The 22,364-nt window shown below is 40.0% G+C and overlaps 1 protein-coding gene across 3 annotated transcripts in view; it reads right to left on the bottom strand.

Moving 5' to 3' along the window:
• Positions 1 to 21,308, bottom strand: part of LOC112878977 — a 58,178-nt gene extending 36,870 nt beyond the window's left edge. Inside the window, exons 1-25 of one of the 3 annotated variants that reach the window (XM_025943269.1) lie at positions 20,994 to 21,308; positions 19,756 to 19,837; positions 18,197 to 18,300; positions 17,720 to 17,815; positions 17,558 to 17,605; positions 13,445 to 13,498; positions 12,410 to 12,513; positions 12,218 to 12,335; positions 11,148 to 11,249; positions 10,883 to 11,071; positions 10,644 to 10,801; positions 9,470 to 9,628; positions 9,282 to 9,374; positions 8,125 to 8,464; positions 7,261 to 7,374; positions 4,679 to 4,774; positions 4,483 to 4,550; positions 4,013 to 4,133; positions 3,733 to 3,945; positions 2,745 to 2,972; positions 2,508 to 2,617; positions 1,954 to 2,050; positions 969 to 1,067; positions 741 to 878; positions 540 to 605 (exon numbers count right to left, since the gene is read on the bottom strand). In XM_025943269.1, the coding sequence (XP_025799054.1) occupies positions 540 to 605; positions 741 to 878; positions 969 to 1,067; positions 1,954 to 2,050; positions 2,508 to 2,617; positions 2,745 to 2,972; positions 3,733 to 3,945; positions 4,013 to 4,133; positions 4,483 to 4,550; positions 4,679 to 4,774; positions 7,261 to 7,374; positions 8,125 to 8,464; positions 9,282 to 9,374; positions 9,470 to 9,628; positions 10,644 to 10,801; positions 10,883 to 11,071; positions 11,148 to 11,249; positions 12,218 to 12,335; positions 12,410 to 12,513; positions 13,445 to 13,498; positions 17,558 to 17,605; positions 17,720 to 17,815; positions 18,197 to 18,300; positions 19,756 to 19,837; positions 20,994 to 21,008 (3,012 nt within the window). In that variant the 5' untranslated portion in view covers positions 21,009 to 21,308. Of the gene's footprint in view, positions 1 to 539; positions 606 to 740; positions 879 to 968; positions 1,068 to 1,953; positions 2,051 to 2,507; positions 2,618 to 2,744; positions 2,973 to 3,732; positions 3,946 to 4,012; positions 4,134 to 4,482; positions 4,551 to 4,678; positions 4,775 to 7,260; positions 7,375 to 8,124; positions 8,465 to 9,281; positions 9,375 to 9,469; positions 9,629 to 10,643; positions 10,802 to 10,882; positions 11,072 to 11,147; positions 11,250 to 12,217; positions 12,336 to 12,409; positions 12,514 to 13,444; positions 13,499 to 17,557; positions 17,606 to 17,719; positions 17,816 to 18,196; positions 18,301 to 19,755; positions 19,838 to 20,993 lie in introns of those variants that run through there. The other 2 variants (XM_025943271.1, XM_025943272.1) reach the window with 2 other exon arrangements.
• Positions 21,309 to 22,364: the final 1,056 nt, after the last annotated feature.

The following is a 22,364-nucleotide window of genomic DNA, read 5'->3' as shown; positions in this document are numbered from 1 at the left end:
GAACTCGTCTCGGAGAAAAATAGTGACAATTTGAGTTGTGTTTCCTGGTATAATCTTCGTTAATTAATCTCATGAATCAGCACCCGTTTTATAGATATAAGCCCTAATAACCTCAACAAACGAATGGTTCAAATCTAATCTTACTTAAGAAGGTTAACTGAAGGAATAATACTAACTAAATCTAATTGTTGCAAACTCAACCCTGTCCTTTTCTCGAACATGCATGAGAATTGTGCATCATTGCATTAAGAACAAAGAGTTTCCAAATGTTCTCAATAGTTACATTCGCACCTTTTCAAATAAGAACACATATACTACTGTTGCCGCAACTGTAGCCTGCCATGGCTCTCATAGCAGTAACAGTTTCCTCACAAGGAAAGAGGCATACAGGCACTTTGTCATGTTCGTTTAAACATTTTTGATAGATCAATATGAGATTCATACGTGCAAATAGAATGCCATATTAGTTCTTTACAGTCAATGTTTTCTATTTTATTACTCATGAATCATGATAACTCAAGCAAGATTGAAACAATTACCTTGCCTCCATATCCAAGGAGCTCTAACATTAGAAGCTCTTGAGGATCTTTGCTCTTTCTGTCCAACTGTAATAGTGGGAAAAATGGGAAGAAAAGTAATCAACATGACATTAAATTGTTTCTCGAAAATGCAAACCCATACCATAAGGCATCAGGGTTACATTTCATAACAAATTACCAAAAGTTGACACAATACTTTACCTTTCCATACATTGAAAGTTTAGTTTCAATAACAGAGCCATTCACAACAAGATCCACTGATCCCAAGCTACTAAGCCTTGGAGTACTTGATTCTGGAGGGCTGACAGGGTCTCCTAATATGTTGATATCAGGAGGGGCCTGCAAAAACCAAGGAACAGAAAAACATAAGAAGAACAATTACAAGATGCAGGTGGTATCTTGACTATGATAAAGTTAGTAAAGCCATACAGAAGCTCGATATGTTGCCTGGACAAGTGCTTTTGTCCAATTAGCCTTCTCAATTTCATTATGGAATTCAATTACAAGTGTGTTGATCGATTCTAGTGCCTGCATGTGGAATAAGGCTTAGATCAAAAGAGAAAAAAAAACTCCTGTTAACTGGCTAATCTCCAACAAACAATGAAACTTCAGAAAGGCAGCTCATATTTAATATGATAAATGAAATATAAATTCATCACTAAAGACCACTATGTGAGGAATACAAGAGAACAACAACAAAATAACCTTTAGTGCCAAGCAAGTTGGGAACCACTAAGATGAACCACTATAAGAGTCGCAAATATAGTAGATAAAAACTGAAAAATAACGGTGTTAGCAACACAAAAGTGGGGAGTACAAAAAAAAAGCCTTAACATTTCTCAAATGTTGATATTCTAAACAACGCATGCTTGTGAAGAATAAACTGATTTAACCCTTTTATTTTTCTTGATTTCACAGGACACGCAGCTTAGGTTTTGGTTGTCTGACCTTTCTAATTCCATTGCCATTCCAGAAATTGTTTATTATTTTCTCTTCCTGTATAGTCTAAAGCCAATATATCATGAAAGAACTGTATTCGATATTAGATACTGCTAAGGTACTACTCTCCCTAAAAACTTGATCAGGCTGTGAGATTAGCAGGTATGACAATTTAATTGAATGAGCAGTGGAATGTACAGAATTATTTAGGTGCTATTTTTAGAGTAAATTTCACAAAACTGTAAACAACCGGGTAAACTAAATACATGTATAAACTTTTTCCGCCCAACAGCACTCCAAGTGGGCCGAGATTGAAAACATAGCTCCATACAGTGGCACCACGAATAATTAGTGAATCAGCAACTGGACTTTAGGCATTGACCTTTTTGCAAGTACAAGCTATTTCAGAATTATATTAATCAAGACAAACATTGAAGATCAATGTAAAAAATGCCAAGAGGGCCCCATCGTTTACCTTTTTCATGTCTGCACCTCTAGAACACACACCAATACTGTAAAGAGACCCACCAACACTAGTTGGTGGCACCTCAAATACTTGTCGACTAGCCATGCTGCAATACCAATAACCAAAAAGCATAAATAATAAAATGTGCTATTGTTAGGAACAAAAAAAAGGTAAACATTTGAGCACTAGTGCCAACAAATGAATGTTCTAAAAGGTCATCCAACAATCTTCTACCTGTTCCAGAAAACTGTCGAATGTTTTTTACCCACCTAAAGACAATTCTGATTGCCATCTGTTTCTCTAAAAAAGGAATCTTTAAAAATCTTTCTTTCCACTTTCTAAGTACATTAAGGCTAGTGTTATTTGATAAAACAAAGTTTTCTCTCAATGGCAATAAAATGCGCGTACCAAGTTATACTATCCCATAGACAAACAGTTTACTACAGAGTCATGTATACCAAAACAAAAACAAAACAAAACGTGTGTGAGTGTCCTTTCTTAATTATGAATTAAGATTAGACCGTTCAAATAATGAGTTCAGATTAGGAAACAGTGGTACGTACCTACAACACCGTTGGTAATTCTGGGACAGTTCTGACTCCAAAATATAAAGATACATCCCAGATAATACAATATAGCAAGTATGCCATTCAGCTTGCGAATAGCCAAGGCCCTTGGTCAAAAAGAAAAACATACAAAAATGGTATTAGAAAACTCAACAAAGTTGCCACTTTAGATTTTTTTTAGGTACAATGTAATTGAATAGAACTTTCAACCAGAAAAGAACTGTAACTTCGTACCCTCCAAACCAAAGTTCTAGCATCAGCAGCTAGATCAGCAGGATACCAAGGCAGCAGACTACCACTTTTGTGGCTATCTGAAACTTCATTATTGCCTCCCTTCAGATGGTTAAGTACACCAAGAAGTTCGACAATCTTGTCGTACCTTTTCGGTGAGAAGTGAATATCCAGATTGGGTACTTGAAAAGAAACACGAGTTGATGGATAGTTCGGATGTGGAACTTTAATCTTCACGCCACCACAAAAATAATTAGTCAATACTTTTTGATGCAGTTCAATGGAAAAAAAAAACAGCGTAATTCAAATTGTATTTGTTATATTAAACAGTTTTTCCTCACTATGTAACTAACCAATATGAAGTGCGAGGACAATATGTTTCACTAGGGTTCTCTCCTACTAACTATGTCCTCAAAATAAATCAACCAAAGATGGTGAAAATTCAAACCTAATGAAGATAGGACTTGTAAAGATAAAAGACAAGAACTTCAATTACAATGCAAGAATTCAACATACATATCACCTATGAGCTCAATCATAGTGGTCATGTATACATGTAAATTTTGCACCAAATGCAAAACTAATAAATGCCTTATGTATCTCCTATAAGGCCAACAATGTAAAGGGGCATTTTGCGCAGATCTTTTTTAGACAACAAAAGCAGAGTGTTGGTGCATTTGCTGTGTAAGATGCACAGTATTAGCTGGAAGTGACATGAGCATCTTAATTTTTAGTGACCTCAAACAAATCACCACAATTTTAAAGATATATTTATTGGATGGGGCTCATAAATAATAAGCCCATGACAAATACCAGTAAAACAGCTGCACCCTCGAATTTCAATCAAGCGGCAAGTAATTCTAAACAGCAGAAAATGACATGAGTTGCCATATTTATTAAGCCAAAATAATAATTGGGTTTTGCTAAGAAGAATAAATTTTGTATATTTCAACAGTTAAAACACACAATGCAAAAGGAACTCCTTTGTTACCTGGTCAATTATCACCGACATTCCACAGCGATCAAGAAGAGAACTGAACTGATTATCATCAGAGGTATGTCCTGGGAGGATATCTTGGCCTAAATTTTCAGGTATTGAGTATATCTCTTGGGCTAAATCACAAATAAAAAAAGCAGCCATATCCCTCCCAGAAATATAAAAGCGTGAGTAGAGACTCTGTCTTTCTTCATCACACGTACCATCCTGTAATTGAACAAATAGTTAGTAAAAGCTAGCAACAATATAATATAATCCTGGGTCAAGAACTTACTCTCGTATGCAATGTAAAATGGCCAAAATCCAGAACAAAGTACTCATTGCCCACTGTAGGTTGATTAGCAGTCAAGGGAATCCTAACTTTTGGGGCATCCAGATCAATATCAAGTCCAAATCTAGAAATGGAGCATCAAACTTAGGAAAAAACAAACACAGAATGGATGGAATCATATAATATAAAAGGTTAACATGAAAATGAAACAGAACGTGAGCAAAATCATCTTATGTAAAGTGATAAACCTAGAAAGGAAGAAAAATATATTCAGACACTGAAGGGGGACAGCACACTTTATCTAATCATAACAATCATCTATGAAACATTGACACTTCTCATATGAAAGAAATGCAAATGCTGCTTCTGCATATTCCCTGCTTAACATTCTCTCTCATTCTCTATTCCTCAATCTACATGTAACAATGCATAATTCTTAAGAGTGCAAGTACTCGATTCAGGAGCACAGATACCTGCTTTGTTCCTCTAATACCATCTGAAGCTGCTCCTGAGCTCTTCGTGTGACCTGCTCCAACTTGATCTGTAGTTCAAAAGATCAAAGCAAATATTGAAACACCCACCTCTCAGTTTGTCCAAATAGAAATGAGAATACATTCAAAACAGGTGCCCATATGAGTTATAAGGTCCAAGAGAAAAGGGCATATGTACCTGTAGAGCAGTTGCAGTTTCCATAGTCACTGTTGGGCTAACAGCATTGCTTCGCTTAATGAATTCTAGAAAACGTTCATAACTCCCCTTCAGAACCTACCAATCAATAGACAACCAATGAGCTTTATTAAAATGACAACAAGGAACGCATTTAAAACAAGTAGAAACAACAAAGCTGAATGTAGCCAATTCACGTACCTAATGAATAGTAGCTTATAAATTAGCACAAAAGATAAGTATTGAAACCAAGACTACGCACATAAGAAATTGACATAAATATTTAGCAGCTATGACATGTTCTTTAGAATAATAATTAAGAAATGTCACATAATAACAGAACTCCTTCAGTCTTCCCACAAATGTCAATATCTGATGAATTTGCACCATGCAAGGGGGATTAGTTTCCTTGAAATTCTTATTATGTTCAAATTCTAACTCTTGGGGTGGTAGGAGATCCTCTAGAACATGGATGGCCAACCAGGTATCCACCTTATACACATCAATAACCTCATGGACTTCAGCCCACCTTGTGCTCGATTTATCATCCTTAGCTCCAAAACGTATAAATATCTCCCATATCAGATAACACTCGGCTCAGTTACGCAATTTTATCCTACTAGTCATAAATCATCAGGTTCATGCAACAAACTACATGCATCCTACTCCTACCCCAGTTTAGAAAACAATGAACCCACCAGGCCATTATCATTGTTACTGCCATTGAGCAAATGCCCATTACCAAAAGTCGAGCAATCAAGGGTGCTGTAGGCAGCGCATGTGACTTCAGTAGTGGCGTCAAGAGCAGAAACACAGAGTGACCCATGAAATGAGAACCATAAAAGGCCATAAAGAGTGCAGAAGTGCAAGATTACATTTAGGAACCTATTAGTAATGTTCAATCATTTCACATGCGCAGGTCCCCACAGATGTTCACGCGCGCAAGGAGCCAGCAGCAACAGTCCTAGACTCCAATGAATGGGTGAGAGCAAGAAGGGTGGGGAGGGATGCTCGGAGAGGAAGATGTGATGGAACATTAGGGATTTAAATGGCTTTGGGGTGATAAGGCCTTTTCAGTGTAGCTAACAGTTACATCTCAAATTAAACCATCCATCACATGAGTCACCAGTTTGTGGATCATGTTTCAGCATTTATCCTCCAATACAACAACAACAACAACAACAACAACAACTTAGCCTTTTGTCCCAAGCAAGTTGGGGTAGGCTAGAGATGAAACCCACAAAAAACAAGAATAAGAAACACAAAAAGGGCACAAGATAAAGGAAGAGTTAGGGGTTAAACAAAAAGTAAAAAAGGTCACGGTTCAGGTACGTTAATTGCTAATCTCCAAGCGCTCCTACCCTTAGCTAATTCCTTAGCGTTGTACATGTCCAAACCATCTCAACCGATGTTGAATCAACTTCTCCTCGATAGGTGCCACCCCGACCCTATCTCGAGTCTCTTCGTTCCGGACTCTATCTCTTCTTGTATGCCCGCAGAACCAACACAGCATACGCATCTCTGCTACACTCAGTTGCTGGACATGTCGACTTTTTGTAGGCCAACATTCAGCACCGTATAGCATCGCCGGGCGAATCGCCGTCCTATAGAACTTACATTTTAGCCTCTGTGGCACCTTCTTGTCACAGAGGACGCCAGAAGCCTGCCGCCACTTCAACCAACCGGCTGAAATTCTATGCCTAACATCTTCATCAATATCTCCATCTTTCTGAAGCATTGATCCTAGATACCGAAAAGTATCCTTCTTGGCCTCCACTTGACCTTCGAGGCTAACGTCCCCATCCTCATGCCTAGTCAGGCTAAAGTCGCACATCATATACTCGCATTTATCCTCCAATAATAGAAATAAAGTATATGGGCTGAATTTGTTAGCTATTTTAAGTACAAGAAGCATTGAATCCCCATGCTGAAGTAGGTGAGCAAATCCCATGAACCCAAGAAAAATAAAAAAAATTACAGGTATTTTATTCACTTCTTCAGTAAACTTTAGAATTGAGTATATTTTGGATTATGTTCACAGTTTCAGACATCAATTCACCAAACTTTTAATTTTTTTGCAAAGTACTCCATCTCGCTTCAGGATGCATGCAATCAAAGATGTTTGAATTTTGATCATCAATAGTTGTTTGAAATTTTCAAATTAACATTGAAACAGTATGACTAGATTCATCTCAAAAAGTAGATTCAATATATTGCTACATTTTGCATGTGTTTTACACAATCGATTAATGGACACTGTAGTGTCTTGGTAACCGTGTCACTGTCCAAACAGACACTTAATAGTGTCTTTGAGTATCATTTCCTAATGATTTTGAGGTTACGCAGTCACATCCATGAAACTTAAAACAAAAACCCTCTACTTTTTCCTAAGCTACGCAGTCACATCCTTAAAAAAAACTCTCTACTTTTTCCCAATAGATATTTTCCTAGCCATTAAAGTGATTGCCCTTTGTGCCTCCAAACTAATTAACAAAAAGTTCCCTAACCACCTACTCAGAATGAAAAACAAGAGATGAAAATGCCTCCGCATAATGTACTAGAAACACACTAGTTTAGATAAGTACCGTAACATGGCATGGTGATATCTTTGCTATGAGCTGCCAATCAAGGTCCATACCAATTGGCGCACGTACAAAACTGACATCAAGAGCATTGTTCTTTCCTTCACTAACAACACTCTGCAATGAATGACCAAAAAATGTTATTGCTAAAAAAAGTGAAAGACACAAAATAAAAGTACTGGGGAATGATATGCGAAGTAGAAAAAATACAGATTACTTCAAAACAAAGTTAATGAACCAGGAAACTCATCACTAACAAGTCGACACTAGGATTCTAAGATTTATCAGCCACGGAGTGAGCATTGTGTACAAGTGCAGGTTTGCAGTCATCATCTAGCACCTTGCATGTGATCTTTAGCAAAGTTATCATCTAGCACCTTGCATGTGGTCTAGCAATACGGCCATACATATCAACGCACTCAGGAGCTAAGGGACCGGATCCTAGAGAGAGGGGAAGGAGGGAGTGCATATAGAGAAAGAAGAATTGGGTAGACAACAGACCCCGACCAGTCTCCTGATTTCTGGTTTCCCGTCAAACAGGCTGACCAGCCAGATTTACTAAATTTCTAGTAACTGTGCACATGCAGTGCATGTTTTAATTAGGTGATGATTAGGGAACAGTCACGGTATTAGTGTTATTAATTATTTGAGGAATGAGGAAGGCAGGAAACAAAACCAACACGATCTGTTAGGTGCAGCTGACCACACGGATAAGATTAACAAACTTTAGTGGATGAAGAAAAGAAAGCAACTTGTGGCTTTTATATTAGTGTAGAAAAAGATGGCTCACATGGACCGGCATTTTCTCATATCAAAACCTATTGGGTGGGATACAGCTTTAAATCTGTAAATCAACAATACACTGACCTGAGCAAGAGAACCTTCTGGAGAAGATAGACCACAATATTTCAAAGTTACATCACATCGCGTGCTCTTCGGATACAACTTAGTGACAACCTGAAGCTGCTCAAATCTACCACACAAAACCTCTGTTTGATCAATATTGATAATCCTTGCAGCAGCCTGGCCAATAGATACATCCATCATGAATCGAATCGCATTTGGGGAAACCTTCTCAACAGGGAAAGACAGATCTTCATCAGTTTGGTAACTCAACAACTTATTAATAGCCTGCCACTCTTCTTTGGTCAGCTGCTCCTCTTGATCTAACTGTCGTTCTTCTTCAGAAGGTAAACCAGCCGAGTTCCTTCAACCAAAGAAGAAAGATACTCAGAATAAAAAGAAGCATGAATTGAACTTTGAAAAGTTGATTAAGACCATATATTCAAGTTAAAGGATGTCAGTATCCCTATAAGAGCTGTCCTATCAAAGCCGCCCCATGTGTCATGTGGCATAGTTTTACAGTTTGATGATCCTGTTATTCTTGATAATATGGTTGCCAATGCACTACATACACTTATCATAGTACCAATATAAGCTCATCAACTGCCCAAGTACAACATAAGAAAATGAGTAAACACTTCAGTAACAAGATTATCTTGAATATGTATATTTCACAGAGAGAGCGCGCGCTTCTGAAAACATGTATCGACCCAAGGCATCACCAACACAAGAATTACCAATCAAGTGTGCTGGCACTAGGGAGCACCTAAAACAAAAGAATTGCAAACAAGAACATACCTTTGTTGAAAATTGAACTCACTATGTTTATCCTACTCAAAACATTAAGTGAATATTTATGTCTTAATGATCCCACGTGCAAGAAATGAAAAGGCAATGACAGCCGTATCCATGAAAATCAATACTTCAGGGTAAGAAACCCAACAAACAACATTCTAACCAGATATGGTTCAGAACCTAAGGTCAAAATGAACAACTCAGTGCAACCTTGTGAGAGAAGATATAGAAGAGCAACTAGTACAGAAAGAATTCCGAACCCAGTCAATAAATGAAATACATACAGAGATGAAATGAAAATTTTAGTTTTCAATAATAACCAGTATCTAGGATTAGGAGTACTGAATAATAAATTAGCCTCATAGGTGATCAATATGTTTACAAACCATCCAAAAGGCCACCATCTTTTCTTTGAGGCGCCTTTTCTAAGTAGTGTTCCCTTTGATTTCACCGTCTCAACCTTGGCGTGTCCCAACAACCTGGAAGTATGGAATAATGCAATAAAAAGATAAGAGCAACTGAGACAAAGGACCAAAGGAAACAATAAACCCTAATACATATTGCCATAACACACCTCCAAAGTATTATGACCTTCGTGTCTAGAATTTTCTCTATCTCTCGAATTTCAGAAATATCAACATTAGGAGCTTGTTGCAACAGGGTGGCATACAATTGAACATAACGGCGACGAAGCTGGCAGAGGTGCCTAGTTCTCTCCCATGAGAACCAATAGCTGAAAAGTAAAGCGCAAATAAACATCAGTAACAAACATTTCAAATCATAAAACTAATAAGTATCAAAGCATACATTAGACTAAGCAGCAGTACAAGACTCAAGAATTTTATCAAATTATGCACAATAAGTAATAAAACTGAATGATGTATCGCATCTATTTACAAATAAACCCCTAGAATGCATAGCCCACCACTTAAACATAAGTGGTATTAATATATTTTTAATATAATTTGCTACGATATGATTCAACAACAATTTTTAAATGTGTACATTGGATTGTGGTGATATCCTAATAAGGAAACCGGGAGTGATAGCATGTTATTTTCCCATTTCAAATAAAGGCAGCAGTATTGAAATGTTTCAGACTTTACAGCTTAGAAGCAAGGGACAACATGTCAATACAAAACAAAAAAGGCAAACATGTCACTGAGGACTGTATAAATTGCTGTGTAATTTTGGGACAATTTTTCCTTTCCGTTACTTATAAAGGTCCAGTCAGTACATCAATCCTCCACTTGTCTTTTTCTGTGAGTTAACTGCTAAAAAGACGCAAGGGGAGGGGGGGGCGATACACAAAAACTTAAGCAAATAATTCGCAACAAAACCATATCATCAATCAATGTATTATCATGTTATCTCCACTACCACCTCCTCTTCTAACGTTCCTCCCTCCCTTCCTCTAAGCAGCCGATGGGTTTCCAAGAATATCACAAAGATGTGTCAATGTTATTGAGGAAATGTGAAAGAGGAGATGCGGTGCCGAAAGGTGATAGGACATGCATATTGAAGAAGCAAGGGCAGAGATACAGGAGTAGAGGTGCCTTTGCGCTGGTAGTAGGGTGAAGGGGAAATTCAAACAATCTAACCTGGCAAAAGAGATATTCTGTCCAATGATCTTACACAAAGCAAAGGACTTCCAAAAGTCACAATTAACTATTTCACTCATAGCGTGGGAAGGGAAATAAAAGAAATGAAGAAGCAAGGACAAACGGAGCTTAACAGATGAGTATTACCATAGTTTCTTTTGTCGCAGACCAGCAAGCATTGCATAACGCCACCAAGCACGACGATCTTCCTTTACAGGTACAATAGGCCGTAAGTGAGACACATCAACACGTGTTCTAAACCTTGAGAATGTTTCCAAGAGTTTAATACCATCATAATACTGTGCCTGGTATAAAATTGCAGAGAGCAGTAAGTAAATTGTAAACACAATAACTGACAATACTAAAGAAGTAGAGTAATGGGGTACCTCAGTTACAGTTAAAGAAACATCACTGAGGGCAAGTGAGGCTTTCTCAACAGGGGTATCTGGATCCCCTCTTTCATTCTTTCCAAGTCGTTTATATTTAAGGGTTCCATTTATAGGTGAAACTAAGTAGTTCCGATTTACTGCCCATATGGAATTTACAGAGTGATCATCGATGCCATCTTGGAATATCTGTGACAGACCATTCAAGCATAAGAAGTGGCAAACAGGTACAAAACAAAGGTGTTATTACTGAAACGAGAACAACCTCTCTCCACTCAGTAGGATTTAGATCTTCCCATTTCTTACTAAGCTTCCAAGGTTTGCTGTCGGAGTCATGGTAGATGGCCAGCCTATGCAGCTCGACAGACTAAACAATGACGACAAAAAGAAAGAAAAATAATTATCTTGATTATAACAACAATTATATAAACAAAAGCTGATAATCAAAGAGGAACATCATAGCTTATAATGACATTAATACTATGAAAAATATGTCAATTCAACCTAAAAAAAATAATAGTACCACTTGCCAGCCTCACAAATATCAAGTAACAAACCATCCAGGAAAAAAAATAAGAAATGTTCGAGAGCATAATAGCAATAAACACAAAGTAGATGATGGTTAAAGACCAACCAGAACTAATTCCAACATTCACCAGTGATATAAAACTTGATTGTACAGAAGAATTCCAGTCATCACATAGATCAACCTACAAATCTTATGTCGCATTGTCATTATGTCTAGAAGCTGTTATTCCCCTATAAACATTTTAATGATATACATCTCTATTTGAAACCCATAAGACAGTATAGGCAGAAAGAATTGAAAATTAGCCATTCACTTCAATTTAGGCATTGAATTTACAAATTTCATGTGAAATTCCTGTTCCTTTAACCAAGTGTTGTTCAAGCATCATCTGAAGGGTAAAGGACTACTACAAGCAAAAGGCAGTGGTTACGTGAATAGTGAAACTAACGTTTCAGCCTTCTACAACTAAACTATTCCAACTGTCAACAAGCAAAGGAGAAGACAAATAAGGTGAAAGTAACTTTCTTTTTTACTAATACTATTCATCATGGCCTAATTACAGTGTTTAACACATACTGGTGGCCGAAGTTTTCCACTACATACTCTGAAACCATACCGTCATCAGGGACTGAAGGGGTGCTATTTACTAGTATCATCGCTGCTGCTAGGCTAATCAGCTAGGTCGACATGGATTTTAATGTCAAATCTCATCATCAATACAAAAAAGAAAATACGATGCTTCTGATGTGACAGGTTACTGGTAAAAAATGAAAAGGAAATTACATGCTATATTAATGTGCTCTAACCTTTCGCAGTTTATCTAGGGCTACACCTGCATCAAATGTCTCATTACCATCCTCGTCCACTGTAACGGCTGCAAGTTTTGATAATGTGAAACCAGACGCGAACGGGTGCCCAGAATTGCTGGGGAGAATCAAAGAAAACATTAAAAAAAATACAAGAAAATAAGAAGCTAAAACAGATATTGTTTAACAAACCTGATAGAATCTTCATATCTGATGTGTACGTTACTGATGGTTACTTTAAGATTACCAATAATTGTAGATATTAAATTGTATAGCCATGAATTTCCACCTGGTACCTAAAACAATGGAAGAATTGTATCAGAATGGTTACTAAGCCCCAGCCACTTTACAAACAATTACAGACCCCACAATCAAAGATCGATATGCTTCAAGAGAATCCAAGCCCTCAAAGCCACAAAAAATTATAAAAAAAATTACTGTGTGTGTTTTATCTATTATGCTGATGTTTGTTTAATGAAGAGAAGCTCCAGGCTCTAGCTTAATCACTCGTTAAGCAAGTATAAGAAATAACTGAGGCCATGATCCTGACCGTGCATTCATATGCAATGTGCCGGCTTAGGTAAACAAAAGATAGGCCAACCTCTGGGATGCTCTCAGGAGCAAAAGGGCTCATTGCCTTGGTCGCTACGAGCCCTACTGGCTGATTGTCTTTGTAGGGCTAAATAGTGGTCGTTTGTGCTTTGTCTCGGGCGCGTATGTAATCTAAGCATTTTCTGGTGTGTTTGGGTGTGTCCTTGGGTGTGTGATGTGTGGTATACCGGCTATTTTGGCCTTCCTTCAATCTTAATGCAATGATATGCAGCTCTCATGCATATTCGACAAAAAGTACAATCTTTGATATCTTAATTGGTACAATAATGCACTTTGAGAAGTTCCTTATCTTAGAGGCGCTCGTTAGTAGGCCCAGCTCCAGCTCCACAAATCCTTGGAGCTGGGTATTCTTGGCTCCATGATTTCGTCGAGCTGGAGCTGGGGGTGTAATGAGAGTGTTTGGATGAGTCATCTTATATTTTATTATATACCAAAATAGATATCTATATGATTATATCACTTTATTTTTAGTCTACAAAACGTGGAGCTGGGAACTGGAGCTCTGCCAAACAGGGCATACTCAATATGAATGTGGTACACTAGTATATTTTGCATAAATAACAAAGAAGCACAAAAATGTTAAGCATTCAGAGACAAATAGGGTAAGGATCATACAGGCCCTCCTTTTGAGTTCCTACTTGTTGCTTCAAGAGTTGCTGCCTCTGCAGCCTGCAAAACAAGGAAGAAAGCATTAAAAGCTGTTTGTGCAAACAATTTGTAAGGAAAAAACTGAGAATGAGATAACAGATCAAAGAGAACTGAGAAAGCAAGAAAATAACATCAGACAGAAGAAAGGTGCAACAGTTAATACGTAAACAGGAGATTGCAAGACTGCTGGGGTTAAAAACAACATTTAAATCGTAATAGAGAGAAGACTGGCTGATTAACTTTGAGAAGTTCATAACCATACAAGAAAGGAACACTGCCTTTGCCGGTCCCAAGCCCGCGATGAGAAAATGTGGAGGGTTGCGTTAGGTTTGGCGAACCAGCGTAAAAATCAGCCACTATAATGGAAATGAAACCCATAAGAAATTCGTTGGGGCGTAACCCTCTTAGCGATGCACTACATCGGAACCCAGGTGTGGTGTTAAATGGGCAAGGGCCAGGTCGTCATCCCCTCAGGGGTGCGTCGTATCGTGATCCGGGTACGATGATAATTGAGCAAGGGTCGGGTCGTCGCAGCCTCTGTGACGCGCTACATCTGCGCCCGGGTGTAGTGAAAAATGAGCAAGGGTCTTCGCATTTCTCTCGATGGGTGCGAAGGGTAAGGAAGCTAGCCGAGCCAACTAGGATTCGTCTAGATAGTTGGAACGTAGGGTCTCTAACAGGTAAGTTAAGAGAACTAGTCGATGTAGCAATTAGGAGGCGTGTAAATATTCTATGCGTGCAGGAGACTAAATGGAAGGGCCAGACGGCGAAGGAGGTGGAGGGTTCTGGCTTCAAGCTTTGGTACACGGGGTCAACTTCGGGTAGAAATGGTGTAGGCATCTTGATTGATAAGAGCCTTAAGGATGGAGTTGTAGATGTTAGGAGGCAAGGCGACCGGATTATCCTAGTGCGGTTGGTCATTGGAGATTTGGTTCTGAATGTGATCAGTGCCTATACCCCTCAGGTAGGTCTTAGTGAGAGCTCCAAGAGTCAGTTTTGAGAAGACCTTGATAGCATGGTTAGTACCGTGCCTATCAATGAGAAGCACTTCATAGGAGGAGACCTCAATGGCCATGTGAGTGTGACTAATGTAGGATATGAGCGAGTACACGGGGGTTTCGGGTATGGTAGTAGGAACGAGGGGGGAGGATGTTTTGAATTTTGCGTTGGCCTACGACCTGCTGTTAGCGAATACCCTCTTTAGAAAGAGGGAGTCCCATCTAGTGACTTTTCATAGTGGACAATACTCGAGCCAAATCGACTTTATCCTTGCTAGGAGAGAGGATAGACGTGCCTGCTTAGATTGTAAGGTGATACCTGGGGACTGTGTTGTCCCCCAACACAAGCTTGTGGTGGCGGATTTTCGTTTTCGGGTACGTGCCCACCGGGACAAACGTGCCAAGATTGCGAGAACGAAGTGGTGGAAGCTTAGAGGGGAAGAGACACAAACGTTTAAGGAGAGAATGTTAGGCGAGGGGCCTTGGGAAGAAGGAGCAGATGTAGATGATACGTGGCTAAAGATGGCGACATGTGTTCGGAAGGTGGCCTCAGAAGTGTTTGGTGTGAGTAGGGGAGGCAAGCAGGAAGTGAAAGAGACTTGGTGGTGGAATGAAGAGGTGCAAAGGGCTATTAAGGAGAAGGAGTGTTTCAAACGCCTTCACCTCGACAAGAGTGCAACCAACATCGAGGGCTATAGATTAGCGAAGAGGTCTGCAAAGCGAGCTGTAAGTGTAGCGAAAGGTTAGGCTTTTGATGAACTTTATCAACGGCTAGGTACGAAGGAAGGAGAGAAGGACATTTATAGGATCGCTAGGACCCGCGAGAGGAAGACAACGGACATAAACCAAATGAAATGCATCAAGGATGGGACAGGTCGACTTCTGGTGAAGGATGAGGAGATCAAGGACAGATGGCGAGAATACTTCGACAAGTTGTTTAATGGGGAAAATGAGGGTCCTACCTTCGAGTTGGACGACTCATTTGATGATACCAACAAACGCTTTGTGAGGAGGATTCAGGAGGCAGAGATCGGGGAGACTTTGAAGAGGATGAAGGGAGGTAAAGCGATGGGTCCTGATGGCATTCCCATTGAGGTGTGGAGATGCCTGGGCAAGAGGGCGGTAGTATGGTTAACTAAGCTTTTTAACCTAATTTTCCGATCAAACAAGATGCCGGAGGAATGGAGGAGAAGTATATTAGTATTGATCTTCAAGAACAAGGGAGATGTTCAAAGTTGTACTAACTACCGGGGGATTAAGCTGATGAGCCATACGATGAAGCTTTGGGAGAGGGTTATCGAGCATCGCCTAAGAAGATTGACAAGGGTGACCCAAAACCAGTTTGGGTTCATGCCTGGGAGGTCGACCATGGAGGCGATTTTCTTAGTACGACAGTTGATGGGGAGATATAGAGAGGAGAAGAAGGACTTACACATGGTCTTTATTGACCTAGAGAAGGCGTATGACAAAGTACCAAGAGACGTCATGTGGTGGGGCTTGAAAAAACACAAAGTCCCAACTAAGTATATTACCCTCATCAAGGATACGTACAAGGATGCGATGACTTGTGTTCGAACATGTGATGGCGATACCAGTGACTTTCCAATTAAAATAGAACTACATCAGGGGTCAGCATTGAGCCCTTATCTATTTGCTTTGGTGATGGATGAGGTCACAAGGGACATACAGGGTGATATCCCTTGCTGTATGCTCTTTGCTGATGATGTGGTGCTAGTTGACGAGAGTAGGGCAGGGATTAATATGAAGTTAGAGCTGTGGAGACACATGTTAGAGTCGAGGGGGTTCAGACTGAGTAGGACCAAGACCGAGTATATGATGTGCGACTTTAGCCAGACTAGGCATAAGGATGGGGACGTTAGCCTCGAAGGTCAAGTGGTGGCCAAGAAGGATACTTTTCGGTATTTAGGATCAATGCTTCAGAAAGATGGAGACATTGATGAAGATGTTAGGCATAGAATTTCAGCCGGTTGGTTGAAATGGCGGCAGGCTTCTGGCGTTCTCTGTGATAAGAAGGTGCCAAAGAGGCTAAAAGGTAAGTTCTATAGGACGGCGATTCTCCCGGCGATGCTATACGGTGCTGAATGTTGGCCTACAAAAAGGCGACATGTCCAGCAACTGAGTGTAGCAGAGATGCGTATGCTGCGTTGGCTCTGCGGGCATACAAGAAGGGATAGAGTCCGGAACGAAGAGATTCGAGATAGGGTCGGGGTGGCACCTATCGAGGAGAAGTTGATTCAACATCGGTTGAGATGGTTTGGACATGGACAACGGAGGCCTCCCGAGGCGCCGGTGCGTAGTGGAGTTTTAAAGCGGGGCGATAATGTAAAGAGAGGTAGAGGTAGACCTAGACTAACTTGGAACGAGACGGTTAAGAGAGACCTTAAGGAGTGGAATATCGCTAAGAAATTAGTTATGGATACGAGCGCTTGGAGATTAGCAATTAACGTACTTGAACCGTGACCTTTGTTACTTTTTGTTTAACCCCTAACTCTTCCTTTTGGCTTGTGCTCTTTTTGTGTTTCTTATTCTTGTTTTCTGTGGGTTTCATCTCTAGCCTACCCCAACTTGCTTGGGACAAAAGGCTAAGTTGTTGTTGTTGTATAACCATACAAGAAAGGGTGCTCAATGACAAGGTCATTAAGGTGGAGCTGAAGTTAGTTTGGTGGAAAACTGGCAATCAATTTAGGCAACTGGAACAGAAAAGACTTCGAGAAAATTGAGTATATCAAAAAAGTACATGATCTTAGATCAGTGGTGCTAAGAATCAGTGATTTTTTTAAATGTATCACATTAAAGAATCAATCCATAACACCAGAAAATGCTAACTCAAAGCAAAGAATCTTAATAGAATGCACATTCCTAGCATAAATATACCACAAGCAAATGAAAGGCAAGAACAGACGCATACTTAGGCATAAAAAACTCAGAGTAATACAAGCCCAGGTGCGCATTCATTTTGAATTGGCTTGTTCACGTTGTGTAAATATAACTTATAAGATCAATATCTTAATTCTTGACTGTCAGAAGACAATAAGCAACAAGGACATAGCATGAAACAAACCTCAATCTGCTGAAGCTTGGCTTCAAAAAGTTTTTCTCTATCTTCTTCCTAAAGTTGAAAAAGAAGACAAAATGAAAACATATAGTCAGAAATACGAACTGAGGAAGTGTATTTCATAGAATTATTGTTTCAAGTTAAACCTAAAATACCAATAATAAATACCTTGAGAGTCTGTCCGTCAGGAGCAGGATGAGCAAGAACAAATAGACGATCAATAAGAACAATGACTGGTTCTTTACCCAGGCTCTTCCATGGGACCTATCAGAATTACACTTCGGCACTTACAATTCACAAACAGAAATTGATGACACAGGACAACAAGAAGTGCTGACAACGGAAGAAGATAAATGGTGACTTGCTGCAGGGTTAGATGCTACACATATTAAGGAATGCACGATTAAGCAGATTCTAATCCAGATGGACCTTGTGCATACATGCAATGGAAAATATAATAGGTGTGTTCCCCTTGAATAATAAATCGGCATGTACTGCTGAAAGAAGTAAACTATCCAGTCTCAAAATGCCACTCATGCTACATGACAACAGCTCTAATAGGCAACTACTTGATATTGTGATGTAAGAAAAAAACCACAAAATTGAAACCAGAAACAATCGTGTATGGTACAATAAGAAATGTACCTTTAAGGTTATGGTGCCAACAAACCCAGCTTTCACTGTCACTGGAAGCCGGAGAGAATTGAGTGCTTCAGCCTTAAGTTTTAAGTCTCTTAGAACAACATCACCTTTACAGACAGAAATGAAAGTAGGGTCACAAAATCACAAATAAAATACCTACACATGCAGCACAGTAACTGCTGAAATTTTGAACAGAATGGTAAACATTGAAAAAGCAATGTTAGATGATTGTAGAGTATAACAATATGAAAAAAGGAGCATGGTAGCGATAGAATATCATCAGGTGCTTCATCTTTCGAAACAGGACCCATGAGTGTGTAGATCAAGCGACAGCTTTCCTGGTCCAACCGTCGATTCAAACGGTCAGGCAGCAGTTCAGAAAAATATATTATCATAAGTTTGATTCAACTCAAACTTTTAACTCAATATGATTTTTATTTTTGGATGCCCTACCGCACCATTATTATAGGTCCCAATTCCTTTGGCACGCAGTGGTGGTGGAACGTATGGTCATCTTTCCGAATCAGTTTTTTTAGTCTTTCCCAATAGGACTGCTGGTTCAATCCAGTTCTAAATTCTGCGCTACAAATTATGGTACTAAATTTTGAAAACGTGTGACAGTGCCCTTCCTTGCAAGCTGCAGCTGGCACCAGGTGCTGTGCTGCAACAACCTTCCAGTGAAGGATCTCACTGGCTCAGGATGTGTCAGGTAACATCATGAAGAAGCAGACTTCAGCCAAAAAAAAAAGGCATGCTAAGAGCTACCCTATAACAAGCTACCACAGCCGAGGTCATGCAGGTGCATGAATGTAGAGTGGTACGTTCAATAACATCAGTTTGCAGTAGTGCCCTTCAGAAGGCAATATAGTCTAAATTCATATGGTCAAAGGCTTTGACATATCAGATTTAGTTTCTGTTTGTCACGGCAGCAGCTTCCTAGAAGGACCCTAGTGTAGTACTTCCGGACACATTGACTGAATGACAACAGTAGCAGGAATGTTTACCAGAAGTCAATTTTCCTATACATCAATAATTGTCAAATGTCAAGTGAAAGCAGTGCCAAACAAAGTTTCTAAGCTTATGTGTTTTCAGACAAGACTACCCTATTTCCATGAAGAGATTACTGTGAATCACCATTAATATAATTGTGAAGCTTATGAGTATCACATAACAAATAAGAAAGCATCTTCATCATTTCAGTTTTTGACCGTATAATATCAAACATTGCATGCTGTGATCCTAGTAAACAGTTAGGTTACAAGATTTTGGAGTTGTAAGAAACTAAGAACTTGCAAGCTTTCTAACATTGGTCCGAGTTCATCCCAGAGTCATGTTTTTTAACTGGACCCACTTCATCCTACTTCAGGCCAGCACCAAATAATCAATACAGTAAAACTAAGGTTGGAGCATTTGGTCTAAATAGGGAAAGAACTAGTTGTATCAAACCACTGCAAAATTGAAGCTTCGATAAGAACATAAAATAACTGCAGATTTGCAATTTACAATACAAGAAGGAAACAATGTTTAAGCAAAAGGAAAATAACAGTAAGAAAGACATATACCTTTCCAGACACTTATCCTAAGAGCTTCGACAGAAAGCCCTTCAACATATTCACCCAAATATTTGCGTAGCAGATACAGCACCTATATTAAAAAGTTACAACTATGTCACTGCTTAGAACATAACGCTAAGATGAAAACTTTGTGGCAACTGCTAAATTTTATAACAGCATGAAATTAATAAGTTATGAAAAATAGATTGCAAAACATCTAGGTGATTCACCATTTAAGCAGTAATTATCAAATAACATGAATGAGTTCATGGTTAGAAGTAACTGTAACCACTCGTAAATTACTCACAACCCCACTGTTTACCAGCATAGCTGTTTCATACATAAGGACATCAAAGAAAATACACAATAAAAAATTGAGCATTGCGGTAGGATATCACAGACCATATTTCTCACCACAACAGATATGCTTAAAATTACATTCACAACTGAGAACAAGAAGTGATCAGGACACTTGTATTGTTGAATGGCCAATGGTGATGAACTCCCTTTAATGCATTCAGACGATGTACAGTTGCGGGAATGATGATTATCAACACTCACCAAATTGTAGCAAGAAACACTAAGCCACACAAAATAGCATCAATGCAAATACAAGTTACAGCAATGGACGAGCATCCGAACTTTAAGAGCAGCAAAGTGCATATCTTCTGAAGGTAACAGGAAATAGGAAATTTGTGAAATAAACAAAAGGTACACGGCAGCTATGGAGTCCACATTGCCATAACACAGATGCAACTACGACAGGCAATGTTATAGTGCCATACAGTAATAAATATAACAGCACATTCTGCTCGAGCTAAGTGAACAGACTCCTGAGTGGTTGGAATTCTGTCAAGGCTATGAAATGAAACTGAACAACATATATGCATGTGCACCGCAACTGCCAACACTTCTGTTTGCCCCTTTAGATGCTCCCCCATATTTCTACATGAAAAACTTCCTCGAGGGAAGATCAAAGTGCCAACAAGTCAGCCATCAACACACCGAATTCCACCCCTCCAAACTGACACCGAACCCGAAACATGATCAGCACAGAGATTCACTAACGCCGACCGAACCCACACCACTGACAACACAACTCCACTGCTGGTCTGCCACTCGATCACGTGGGCCGTCTTCGATCAAACGCGACAAAAGACAAAAATGGCCCAGACCGAAGGCGCCGCAGGAATGAAGAATACGGAAGGCGGGAGGGAGAGAGAGAGAGGGAGGGAGGGAGATCATACGTGGCCCTCGAACATGGCGGTTGCTGCGGGGACGACCCGCGGGCGGTCCGAGCGCGGGGATGGCGGGGCCGGGGGCGCGCTAGCGCGGCGGCGACGGCGGCGCGGTCGCGAATCCTCTCCCTCCTCCTCGAGCGCGGCGGGGCGCCGTCATGGGCCGCCGGGGCCGAGCGGGCGGGTTAGGGTTTCCGCGGGGTATGGGAGCGGAGAGGCCGGGGGTGGAGAGCGCGGTGGCGAGGAAGACGACGGAGGCGGCGGCCGAGAGGGAAGCGGCGGACGGGACGGCACGGGGGAATTCGCGGCGGTGGTGGGGTTCCTTTTTGGCTCGGTCCGGGTGGGGTCCAAGTCTCGAGCGGCTCGGCTGCGACGTACGTGCGCCACGATTCGGACGCACGCCTGGTCAAACAGGTGGAGGGCGGGGGAAGAAAAGGGTGAGGTGGTATATGCGAGTGCCCGGTGCGGTGCCACTTTCTGTGGAACGCACGGTGGTGGGGCTTTGCCATCGTGCATTCTTTCTCTGGGATCCTTACGTGTTGTTTGTTGGCATTTTACAAAGGGAGCAAAGGATTTGGGAGAACACTAACGCTCTTCAAGAAAGGACATTCATATAAGTTTTGGCTCTTTCATCGTCCAATCGAGACGCAACAGCTACCACGTACTTCCTCCATTCCAAGACGCAACCGCTACCACATACTTCCTCAGTTCCAAGTCGTAGGTTGTTTGTTTTTTCTATGCATCTAGACATGATGTTTATCTAGATCATAGCAAAAATTATGTATCTTAATTTACCAAAAAGATTTACAATTTGGAACGGAGGGAGTATTTATAAAAAAACACTTGCACATAAACAGCACATGTCTCTCAGAAATGGCAGCATCATTCTGCGTTCAACAACAACGCGTCTAAAACAGTGGTTGCATACCCGTTGTGATTCCTAGGAGCACTACTGCTTGGTGACAAAAGCTAATAGTAATACCTGTACCAATTCACCTAATTAGTTGAAATAACCGGTTGTTAAGATAAGCCTTAAACAAATTGTGTTGATAATAGAAAAAATAGGAGTAACTGTATAGACGTGTAAATTCAGAATATGAATTTATATGAGGACCATATTAAAAATTTTGCACAATAAGTGACGCCCAAGAAAAATAAAAGGCGGCATTCAAAAATTGATAACACAACACTAGGAGTGTGATGAACCAAATCTCATGGTTTTTATTACATCTTCCGGTTTCAATGTTTCCAAATACTACTCTATCTATCCACTCATCATCAAAGTGTTTATAAGTATCATTGACGTTTGTGATTATCTCTGAAACATTTTTCACAGAAGAGAACAAAAGAAAACAGGTAAATAGTACCAGCACTGAGAAA

Source organism: Panicum hallii, chromosome 1 (genome assembly GCF_002211085.1).
Source record: "Panicum hallii strain FIL2 chromosome 1, PHallii_v3.1, whole genome shotgun sequence".
Lineage (NCBI taxonomy): Eukaryota > Viridiplantae > Streptophyta > Magnoliopsida > Poales > Poaceae > Panicum > Panicum hallii.
This window is presented reverse-complemented; position numbering and strand designations above follow the sequence as displayed.